Genomic DNA, 13,266 nt, shown 5'->3' on the forward strand with positions numbered 1-13,266 from the left:
CACATGCGTGCGCATTGTTGTCACGATATATACTTTTTTTCTCAACTCATGTTGTCCTAGTAAACACGAGACGACAACAATAAAAGTTTTAACAATATAGTTAATAATAATAACAACAACTATTGCCTCCACGCACAATATATTTCATCGCGAAACCGCCCGAGCAGCGTTTTGCTTCCATCATAGGCGTCGTTTTCCGTCATCGCGCCGTCTTCGAGTTTGGTCACAACAAGTGAAACACACCATCGCCGCCTTCTACAAAACCACATACCTAGTCTACACGCTAGAATCGTCGACAAGCAGCAGTCCTACTCCCGTTTTCGTCTCGTCATCCAAAAAAAATATTCACGATGAATGGAAAAATCAAGAAACTTTACAAAATCGTACTGACCGGTGGTAAGAACGATCTTCATACATATTTATTGATATAAATGTTTGTAATTATTATGGTGTTTAACTGATTGGTCGTGAGACTCAAATGCGTTATGGTGGTCATCATTATCATCTTTATCTACGCTCAAATATAATAGGTACCTACTGCATATTGGAAGTACTATTTAATTAAATTATAATTACCGTTTATTCAAAGTTTGGTACACATGCGGAGTGATAGGGAAAATATGAAATTTTGCCGGCAAGCCTGTTGATTTAGTCATGGTAGTGATTATGTTTGGATAAGGGCTTAGATTATATATTATGGATGTAGCCATTGTAGCCACAGCCCGCAGTGTATGTAGTATTTGTTACCGATATTAGCGAAGAGTCTTCAAATCTTTATGTTCGATGTACGATGAAACTCTTAGCAAAGTTATCCATAGGTTAATATCACAGAATAATTATATATCTTACTACTTTAGTTCATAGTTAATACTTATGTCATTAGAGTAGTTACTGTATTATTATGATAGGTTATTATAACTCACTATTTATTGTAATATTATAATATTGTTCGTTATTTGTTATCAAAATTCAAAACACAATATGGTGATTAGATAACAAATCATCTGTGGATAAAACACGAGATGTTCCTTCGCACATATCGAATACTAAATACGGTGGCTTGTCACTGATATCGACAACATTTGTTTGTATTGATTTAATACGGCGTGGCTCCATCCATAGTATATGTTATAATGTAAAGGGACAATCATAGACCTATAAACTAATGGACAGCGCATTCCACTCCGCCCGGCCTCAATGCTAGGGAATCATATAACTGAGAAAGAAAGAATATGAAGTAGTAAATCATGGAGGAAATACTTCAAATTTTTTTTTCCACTTTCGTTATCAACTATAGACATATTATTTATTATCCGTAACATTGTCATTAATAAACAATCATAAAACATAAATTCATAAAATAAAAGTTTTAAGTACTTACTACAAGTTTAAATTAAATATTAATCAATCTCATGTATTAATCTAATAATTTACGTATAAAATAAAGAGTAAGAGTTACTTAGAGAAGTATTGAGCAGCAATGATTTAGTTCACCCAAGTACCTATGCCATAATTCCATCCACGATCCATCAACATAAGACTTTTTAACATACATACGTGCCCAAAATTCAGTTTCAGGTCTGGCTAATATGACGTGAATATGTGATCATCCGCAACTATCCTCATAGAAAAAAAAAATATGGAATCTTATATTATCTCTATGCGCTCTGTCCATTAGTTTATAGATCTATGGCATAGAGTAATATTATAAATATTATTACTCTATGGTCTATGGGGACAATTATTGTGGATATTATATCCAATCCAATTTGATAAAGATTTTCTTCAATTTCACACTTCACGAAATTGATAGTAATTTCTTCCGTTTCAATCATTTGAAAGCCTATCACGATGAGGTTGGACCATAGAGTAATATAATAATTATATAATAATAATATAATAATTACTCTATGGGTTGGACACTGTAGATAACAGGAATAATATGCCACCATTGTGCAACTCATTTATCACTTATCAGTAAAGTAGTCCATGTAGCTTTTAACAAAATATTGTAGTTATACTGTGAATAGTGTGAATGTCTTACGTATTAAACATTAATTGTTTTTAGTGTAGTTTTCTGTTTGAATGTTATATACTTCTAAACTAGATTTTTCTCGCCAAAACTATTTAACACTTTTTTATTTATTAAATAAACAATGATAATTATAATAATTTATCAAATGCCGTTTTTTTTTTTTTTTAGTACTAAATTGCCCTAAATTTTAACTTATCCTCCATAGTCATTAAAATAGGTATGATAAATAAAAAAAAACCAAAGGAAAAAATACCATGGAAAAAACCATGAAATAAAAACCAAAATTTTATATTTTGCTATAATATTTCTTATTTATTTTTCATTTTTTAATATTGTCACATTTCATTAGAAATAAGTTTTAATTTTCTAATTGAAAATTTAAAATGAATAAGATTGATATTCTAATTTACCAGTTATCCTTTGGTCAGGTATACTCGTACTTATATTTTATAACTAATAAATAATAGGAAATAAATTTAAACAATAATAAAATAATAATAAAAAATATAAGTTACCATTATCTTATGCCTGTTATAGTAATTAGTAACCCTAAGAAATCAAGAAATGGCAGTTAAAAAGTTTTTAATATCACATATGCTACTATCATAATCTTCGCATAATTTTTATAATTGAATTTGTATTTTTTTTTATCGTTTCTGTTGTGGTACTCCTAATTGGATTTGGGCTAGCTTGGTTTCATAAACTGCCACTTCTAACCTTATTCTATCTATAATAATCCAAATTGTTGGATGTGTTTGTCCTACTAATTTACTAAATCTATGATTTCACCCTTCGGTATCTTTACGGCAATATTCTTATATACATATTTTAGCCATACTTAAGTACAAGTGTAGAATGATATATAATAGATATAAGATGTTAATTGATTGAAAACTAAATTTTATTTTTATATATTTCAATATGTACCTATATATCTAAGGCTCTACAGTGCCCTTATGTATGTATACATATAAATATTGAGTTACGTTTATAATCATATCAGTGAAATCTAAAAGCAATGAATTCAAATTTTAATGTTAATATATACTATCCTATTTTCCCTTACCTAACAATAGCAAATTTATCATCGCAGCTAATGGCTATCATTTTGTTGTGAAGTAAAAAATGTGCTCTGTCTTTATATATTTCGAGAATTACTACAGTTTGGAACAGTACATAAGTACATCTTCCCATAATAACTATACTTGGAATCATAGAACATTGGCCAAAGTAAAATAACATGAAATTAATATTGAATAATATGAAATTACCCACGTTTATTTTATAATTTTTATATTGATAAATGAGTCACAAAATGGTGGCATAGCTTACCCTTATAATATAGAGTCTTAGAAAGGTATAAATCAGATACTCGTCCTGATCATCTTGCCCATCGGCGGCCATTATATTTCACAAAATCAGTGGTCTGAAAACTATTTAAAGTAGAAAAAAATGTCATAATTTTTAATGCGATACTAGAAATATTATTTAAACATGGTATATTATCAATGCAACTTAAAAGATATCTATTATAAAGAATTAACATTAAACGTATATCTTGTACTTTATTTACTATGATATTCATTATTTACTATTTATTAGGCATTAATGACGACAAATTGGTAATATCTTATGTTAATATTGTGTGGTGAGTGTCTACACTGTTTTGAAAATATATTATGGTCTTTCATTACCTACCTGTGACCATGATATAGAGAAGATATTATTAGATAATGTCAGATCTTCTCGGTGCCAATTTTGACAGCAGTTTGATAGTAAAACGTGAGCATGGTTGGTAACGGCTAATGACACCATTCGCTAAGGATAAATATTTATTAGTAAAATAATATAAGATTGTGAAGTTAAAACTTAACAAGTATGGTGCCTGGCTAATAATTGCTTTATAATTTATAGGTACCTACTTTAATGTGTTCATAGGATAAGAACTATTTTCAGTAATTAAAATAATTGAATAGCTACTATTTACATTTTACTAACATAAAGATTTATCAATCAGTCAGTCAGTAGTCAGAACATATTTGATTATATTATATATTGTAGAGCTTAATATTATTAAATTAAATCAATAACTTATTAACCTATAAATAGACATTTTTTTTTACATTTTTCTTGAATAATATTATTATTTAAAATAATAAAAACTTAACATTTAGGTAAAGTGCACTATTGACTCGTTTTTAAGTATTATAATATGACAAAGCCTCTTATGAAGCATTTAATTGGATTAGTCTTTGTTTCCTCATTATACAAGTATAATGAGTTCAACATCAATAATAAAATAGCATATTTATTAAGTGGTGTTTTTCAAATAGGATTTATTAACTATACAAAAATAATAAAAATATTTTTGACTATTCCAACAATCACTGCTTCATGTGAAAGAACATTTTCATGTTTAAAACGTTTAAAAAGTTATTTGAGGATAAGCATGGGCCAAGAGCGTTTAAGTAGCATGGCATCACTAAAAATTCAACGATCGGTGCTAATTGATTTTGATAAAATAATTGATGAATTTAGAATAGAAAACTAATATTAAAATAATAAAATATTCTTTTTTTTAATTTGTTTTAAATTTGTGTAATAAAGTCATTAAATATTATATATTATTTATTGTTCACCAAATATAATAAAGTGTTAATAATATTTATATTAGTTACTTTTTTAAAATACTTATAGAACCTTTTTATTTATGAACTCTTATGGAAGTAATTAATATTATTTATCGATATGAGTACCTACCAACTACCTACAATTTTTCTAATCCATAAAATGAGTTTTAAGACTTGTGTAAAAACAAACAATTATGTTTATACAGTATACATAAAAAATATATTTGAACCTAGGAGGGGAAGGGGGGGGGGGGGTAAAAGGAACTTGACATAAGTGACAAAATTATTTTGCCCCTCCCCAACATTTTTATCCAGTTACGCTACTGATTACTTACGTTGCATCTCTAATATAGAGCAGACCGTTCATCTAACTTTTTTTATATATATATTAAAATATATGATAAACTGATAAAATACATAGTTATTTATTGTTATTATAAAACACATATTATATATTCAAGGGTGCCACGAGGGGGGGGGGGTGCAATTTCACCCCCCTGGCTTTAAAAAAAAAATTTATGGTAGGTATTGAAAAGATTTTTTTGCATAATTATCTATTTAAAACTTCACATTCAACAAAAAAACAAAAATAACTTTGTATGGTCATATAATTTGAAAAAATATTTCTACGCATTTAACTAAAATAATTCAAACATTATTCAGAAAACAAAGAGTATAGTGTAGGCTATGGACGATCCACCCCCCTGATAAAATTTCTGGCGGCGCCTATGTATATATTATATAAAAATGTGTAAATAACTTTAATCCACTAACCTATACAATTTGTTAAATTAAGGTCCTTGTGGCGGCAAAACAACGGGACAATCACGATTATGTACATTCTTTGAAAATTTAGGATGGAAGGTAATTGTTAAAATTATTATTTCTAATGTTAAAATATTGTATTCTATTTTTGTTTATATTAGGTTTACAGAGTTCCAGAGACTGCGAATGTTCTGTTAAGGTAATTATATAATTATATAATTATACCTATTCATTTTGTTCAAATTACAAAATATTTTTTGTCTTTTTGAATTAAAAATGTACATAACTACAATTTAATTTAAAGTTATACATATTAGTATCATATGTATAATTTCATAAATTTAACCATAGTTATTACAATTTATTTTATTGAATAATTTTCATAATTTTTTTTTATATTTGTTTACCTATTAGTTATTACATATAAATAAAAACTTAAAAAAATAAACAATTAATTGTAATTATTATACAAACTGGTTATGAGAATATCTTTTTATAAAATGTATAAAATATTTATTTTTAACAATAGATTAAATCTTGCCATTTAATTTTACATATGTTTCTCAAATGTATCGTGTTACATGTGTGATATATATTACAGGGGGTTTATCATTTAAAAACATAAGTTTTAATATAAATGGTATGACAGGAGTCAATATATTTTTTTAAACCTTATTATTATGAATAAATATTTATATATAATATATATATATATATATATATAACATAATACTGTAGTACCTATCTAAATATCAGATAAGTTGTCCAACTTATATCTGATATTTATATATTGTTTATCCTAGCGTTCCTTTAAGTACAACTGTGAACTGAATCGTTATAATTGTATTTTTGTAATATTATATATAATATGTACCTATCTATTATGGTATTGCCTGTATAGCTATATACATACCTATTACCTATATCATTAGTTTTAATACTAACTATTGTTCTTTTTTACAGTGGAGGTATCAAATTTTCTGAATTAAGTGACGATCAAGGTAGGTTATCAATGTCAAATAGTAATATACTAATATCTATATTATGTTAATTTATCTGTTTTAGCCACGCTGTCTATGAGTTTCATTAGTAGATATAATTTAATTTAAGAATAAAAAAATTGTTTTTTTGATCAACCATAAAATTCAGTCATAATAGCATGTTTTTTCACATCTTATTTCGTATGTTTATTAATTGTTATTCCTACACATAAATTAAATTAATACAACTCCATTATCGTGACCACATATCATTTAGCAGTCCCTTGGATACATAAAGAGTAAAAGATAATGTAGGTACCTAAGTGCTATAACTTATTAGATATTATACTTGCACACATTTACTCGTACTAGCGTATTGCATATAATATGTACCTATTTAATATCTATTTATAATCCTATAGATTCTGACTATGGAATCACGAGACCACAAGGCTATATTAGATGTGTTAGTAAAATAGGAAGCATAATTAATAGATTTGCTTGTAAAAAAAGTAATGTTTTATGCAATCCAAAGTATCATAGCACATTAAACTTGTGAAAATAAATAATTATTTATAATTTACCTTGTATTTATAAACATCTGACCTAATTTTAGTATTCCATTAAACAAAGTTATGAACATTGTCTATCTGTATAAGACATTTAGCTAATTTCCTAGTAATAGTCTTACATTTGGTAACATAATGTTTGATTTTAATGACTGCCTATGTTGTCAGTTAATGACAGACATTGACCATATCGTCTACTAATGTTAGGAATTTATGATTAATAAATTAATATATTTTTAATGAGTCTTCTATGGTTATTATATATTCGTTCCTGCAGTATGATAATAACAAATGGCCTATCTACTATATAATATCTATGCTTAAATGTAACCTCGATGACGTTCTCCCACTGATCATTAGTCTCATAATATTGTTTTTTTATTTTGTTTTTTGTTACAGTCCAAAAATTTCAAGAGAACCTTCTCAAATGTATGTTACAATTAGAGAATACGTATTTTGAACTGGGCGAATCATGTAACCAAAACTGTCTTATAATTTGTGACAGAGGTGCTATGGATGCTGCCGCATGTAATACAAAAACTATTTTTATGATATTATTAATACAAATTCAAAAACAAGTGTAAAAAAGAAAATAGGGTTGGTGTTCATAAATATAGTTACGTCTTAATATATTAAAATCAAAAGGGATAAGATTTAATTTATAAAAAAAACATTAAACAATTTAAATTACCAATTAGTATTTGCCTGACATTGAAGAATTATAAAACATTTTCATTTATTTATGAATATAACAGAATAATTGTTAGGAACAACTCTTTAATAGTAGGTATATTACACAAATTATTATAAGTATGTAGGTACTATATACTATTATTTACATTCTTGTACTGTTAACACTTCAAATTATTGTTCTTGAAACATTTTTTTTTTTATAATATTCATTCAACTGTTCAAATGAAAATAGGTACTAGGTACTATTTTTTACCAAAAATAGAAACAGTAAATATACAATTGTTAGAATTAAACAATTATTGAAAATTAATTAACAGTTTATTTTTACAGATATACCTAGTGATAAGTGGGATCTGATAATGAAAAAAAACGGCTTGAATATGGTTGACTTGAGAGATAATCGTTATAATCAAATAATTCACATGGTGTCTGCTGCATGCGGAGCTGAAGAATTTTATACCACTGAGGTTAAACATCAAAAAACCCATATATTGTCCTTAACATATTTAGGTAATTATAATTTAACGTTCATTTCAGAATCATAGTAGCAGGAGTGAGGACGTGTCTCTAGCTAAAAGTCTAGATATCAAATCGTCAGCGGCATGGATTGGACACCCATACTTTGATGTCATTGATAATTCATCAGATTTTGAAAATAAAATATGCAGAATGATAGCTGTAAATATTAAAATTAACTTAGGTAACTTTTGATGGTCTTAGGGAAAGTTTTTATTCCTCTTTATTAATATTGTATAGGCTGTTTGTCAGAATCTTGGTATAGACACTAATGATAGATTAGTATCAAACTCAAAAAAACATAAATGGCTAGTAAACCATCTGCCTGATGATGAGTTGTTCCCTCCATTTCAAGATTTTAAGGTCATACACACCTACTTACAGACATATACAACAAATATGCAAGCTCGCTTACGAAAACGAGGACAAAAAGGTTCTATATTCACCTTTCCTTATATGACAACACAGACTGTGAATTCATTTTTACTTGTTTATACTATTTTTAGGGCATTGGAATTATACACATACGATTCGTAAGCCTAAGGTCCAAGGTCAAGAAATTGAAGTGAAAACGCAGCTTAGTCATAGGGACTATTTGAATATGCTGTCGCAGAAAGATGAAACCCACTATCCAATTCATAAGAAAAGGCGATGCTTTATACACCATAATCAGTATTATCAGTTGGACATTTATTGTAAACCTTGTCATAAAAGGTACAAGACAATTAATTTTAAACACTAATATGTATTTGCTGCACTGGATATTGATATCCTGTATTATTTTATGATTAATATTGAATTAATATTATTTATTAGGTGTGAAGGATTAATATTACTTGAGACGTATTCTATTCTTGAGGACCAAGAACTTCTTGACCGTTTACCAAAATTCTTAGACATTGAAGCCGAAGTTACTGGCAACGCAGCGTATTCAATGTTCAATTTGTCACTTGTTGAAGATTGGGACAAATCACCTAATTTTTGTCAATAAGTACTTGAAAGATAATTTTCACATTCTTAATTGTACCTATAGTTACTTACGTATATTTGAAATTAGGATATATTTGCTTTAATTAATATTATAGAGAGTAGAAATAACTTTATTGTATAATGTTTTTAGGATCAGCTGATGAATCACCAGAATGTAAGTGATCACAAAACCAACCTAGTTCATACCAACAGAAAACAAAGAAAAATGTAACTTGGTTTTTACCTTTTAAATATATATAGTATCCACCTATTACAATTTTGTTTTTAGGTGTCTATCATTATAATATTAATTTTTTTAGATTTTTTTTGCCAATAACAACTGTATATTAATAGTCCAGTATATAAGTTTCTAATCTAGGTAAGTATTTTAACCCAAATTTTTCATACTTACATACGTATTAGGTATATGCTTTGATTATTTTTTGTATTAATTTACTATTGTTTTTATCATTATTATAAACATTTTTTCTGTATTTGAAACCTAGACAAAATCTACCTACACTGTATTAAATGATGGCAGTAGGTAGAAAGTTATTTTTTTTTTTATGTATATAAATCTAATAATGCAATTATTAATATTATAAATATACATTAAAATATTACATTTTTTTTATTACATCTAAACTACAAACTACATATTATTTATAATTTTCTGAAAAATTGATAATTTTATAATTGTATAGTTGTATAATTATATAATAATTGTAAATGTGGAGGTAAATCATAACTGGGTGAGATTTTACATAACACCTGGTCCCAAATTAAAAATACAATTTCTGAAAATGAATCTTTTGTGAACCTATATCATTAAGTAATAAATATTTTATATGCGTATAGATGTATAGTTAAAGTTAAATGGAATTTAGGCCCATTCCAAAATACAGAACATAAACTTAAAACAAGCTGGATTTTCATTAATAGTACATAGTTTTAATTGTTCTGAAATTCTTCTAGCAGCATTCTGTAATTTACCAGAATCAACGAACAAAATCAGCATCATATTCTATAAAGGGAACAATCTGAATCTGATGATGAAAAGGTCATTTCATTTCTATAATTCTATCCATAATGTGAGTTAACTTATGTACATATTAATTACTGATTAATTTGTGAATATATAATTATATACAAATTGGCATTTTATTCGAAAATAATAAAAAACAAATCTCATTTGATATTTCATTATTATGTTGATAAGATTTCATTAATTTTATTTTATTGAACCAAAATTGTCCCTATAAATTTATAGATCAAAAGTGACTAATGGTCGATAACTTATTGATTCAATAACTTTGTGTGACATATTTTAATTTTTATCGATTCAATAACTCAACTTATTGAATCAATAATATAGTTTTGTGCAACCGGCCCTTAATATAATATATTATAATTTGTGTAGTATTGAAAAATTTGAAAAAATATTTTTGAATGTACTTTGTAGGTACTTAATTGTATTTATCGTTGAAAATATATTGTGTTTGCTTTTGTAGATGCATTATTGGACATTGGTAATTTTATTGACAAAAATAATGAAATGAGTGATTTTACAAAATATTCCATTCTCAAACTTTGTAATGTTCTTAAAGATTTTACCTTTCCATTTTTACTTTATTTTAAATAAGGCAAACATGAAAAATGTTTTTTTAAGACCAAATAAAAAATATTCTTGGCTTGAGTACTCACATGTAAAGTCTGGATTATTTTGTTAATACTGTGTATAATTTTTAGTGTCTACAAAAGGTGGTAGAACACTAGAAGAAATACTGAGCAACTGAAAAACCTTGTTACTGAATCATTAAAAAATTTTGCAAAATTAATTAGTAAAGATGGTTATTTAGATAAACACAACAACAATTTGTTCCACAAAAACTGTATTCAGTTTGCTACTAACTTTCAAAAAACTTATTTAAATTCTGAAACTGTTGTCTTGAATATTTTAGATTCACTAAGAGTGAAACTCATAAAAGTAAATCGAGAGCGTCTTAAACCTGTAGTAGAAACAATTATATTTTTAGGAAGACAGAATATTGCATATTAATAATAGACACAGAAATTATGGCGATCTTATGACAGAGTCTATTGTGAATGAAGGAAATTTTAGAGAGATGTTAAGATTCATATTAAAAAAAATCAAATTCTAAAGCTACATATATTAGCTATTCTATTCAAAATTTCAAAATAAATTAATTGAATTTGTAAAAAAGAAATTTTCATATCATAAAAGAAATAGAACAGACTAAATTTTACAGTATAATGTTTGACTAGATGACAGATTTCATATTATGATACCTCGATAGGTCACTTTCAAATGAAAAATCGTGCACTACACCCTGAATCTAATCAAAACCTATGTTAACCGTTTATTATAATATAGTATTTATTGTGTTTTGTAATGTATAGGTTAATCATATGCACCTTTTTGATCCACGACCCCCAAAATTATTTATTTTGATGATACACCCCTCTCCCGGGTCTCCCCGTCATACCAATGTTATGTAAGTGTATAATAATACATATTATTTACTTAATGATCTTATGTATAGAAAAATTGTATTCATATAAATTAAATCTTTAATTTTAGAAAATGTTTATATTTCTTTAATTTCCCAAACATAAAAAAATATAGAATTAGTTTCATAAAATCTAAAATTAAAAATTAAATTAAACTATTATACAAATTATAGTTAACATTTCAATATTTTTAAAATTATTATTACACAATTTAATGATATACAATATTTATTTTAATATTCTTGAAGGCTATCTTTTCAGCAGCAATCATTTTATACACTGTTCAAATCCAAATACTTTCAAACTTCTTTGGTTTTTATGTATATTTAACTGAATCATGGGTCCTAAGAGTATATTTAGTACTTGGTTAGCAACAACAGATTTAAAATCAAAATTTGATTACTTACCTATGTTAAAATGATTTCTGTTATCAAATTTGTACTGTACTAGTATATAAAAATGTGAGGGGAGGGGAGGATCAAAATCAGATATTTTCTATTAAAATAAGGTCTGACATTAAAGGATATCTTTAATTAGAATTCTACGATAAATAATAATTATATACTATGAAAAACAATTTAGGTAGAAATGTTTCATCATGCTATATTTCAAGTGATATTCTATGATGTTATATTTATATTGCAGTTAGTCATTTATTTTTCTATTATTAGCTGAAACTAAAGGTTGAATTAATTTTTGCCAAAAAAAACCCAGTTGGTTGTATTTTCTTTACATTATATTATAACTTTCACTTTATTAGGTATGAGTAAATATATATTATGATAATTTTATGGCTCTATATAAAATAATTAAGATATTGAGGCCACAAAGTTTTGAAATCGCCCAACTACATTTAAAAAACTTAGGCACCGCTAACTACTAACTACTCTGCATATCAGAGTAACTTCTTTGGTTTTTTTTAAATTTCAATGTGCTTGAAAATTTAAACTGGAAATATTTAATAAATTATAGAAAGTAATATTATGCAAATAAAATATAGTTTAGAGGCAATTTGTATATTTTATATTTGTAAATATGTTGCACCAATGACCAATCAATGACTCAAACAAGTCTCCCAAAATGTTTGGCACATTAACATATTCTTCTGCATTCCAATCGTTTTCTTCTATAAGAAATAAAATTTACGAATGTGATAAATTAAAAATCTGTATATTTTTTGCATAAAAATATAATAAACTAAAATATTATTATAATTTATTCAAAAACATTACTTTTTGGCCAATTATATAATTGTTTTTTTTTTTTTTTTTTAAATTGCTTATAAAAACATTCTATTGCTTTAATCGTTTTGACAATCTGAGATAAAACATATTTATGGAGTCCAATGTGTGCACTAAACGAAGCAAGTGTTATGCTCGTGTTATAAACAAGTGAAGATTTGATATCAGTTATTTCACCAGTTTTTATTATTACCAAGGTCATGACTTCATGTTCTATTAATCTATTAAATATCTTGTAATCAAGAATTCTAAAAGATTATACAAATTCAATGAAATTCATTGAGATAAATTTTAGGAAATTACACAATATGAAACTTTTAGATTTTAAAAATAAAT

General features: G+C 26.2%; 1 protein-coding gene across 1 annotated transcript; it reads left to right on the plus strand.

Annotated features, from left to right (window-relative positions):
* The first annotated feature begins 271 nt into the window (after positions 1 to 271).
* Positions 272 to 9,657, plus strand: LOC149060320 (TRPL translocation defect protein 14-like). Its single transcript, XM_089217516.1, has 11 exons — positions 272 to 396; positions 5,462 to 5,529; positions 5,592 to 5,629; positions 6,394 to 6,431; positions 7,379 to 7,507; positions 8,003 to 8,139; positions 8,210 to 8,350; positions 8,429 to 8,621; positions 8,695 to 8,902; positions 9,005 to 9,179; positions 9,309 to 9,657. Exons 1-10 carry the CDS (start codon positions 351 to 353, stop codon positions 9,177 to 9,179), a joined length of 1,173 nt encoding a protein of 390 aa, XP_089073642.1. The 5' UTR covers positions 272 to 350; the 3' UTR covers positions 9,309 to 9,657.
* Positions 9,658 to 13,266: the final 3,609 nt, after the last annotated feature.

The sequence above is a fragment of the Diuraphis noxia genome, unplaced genomic scaffold (genome assembly GCF_037042655.1).
Source record: "Diuraphis noxia isolate RWA-SAM2 unplaced genomic scaffold, SU_Dnox_SAM2 contig0001, whole genome shotgun sequence".
Classification (NCBI taxonomy): domain Eukaryota; kingdom Metazoa; phylum Arthropoda; class Insecta; order Hemiptera; family Aphididae; genus Diuraphis; species Diuraphis noxia.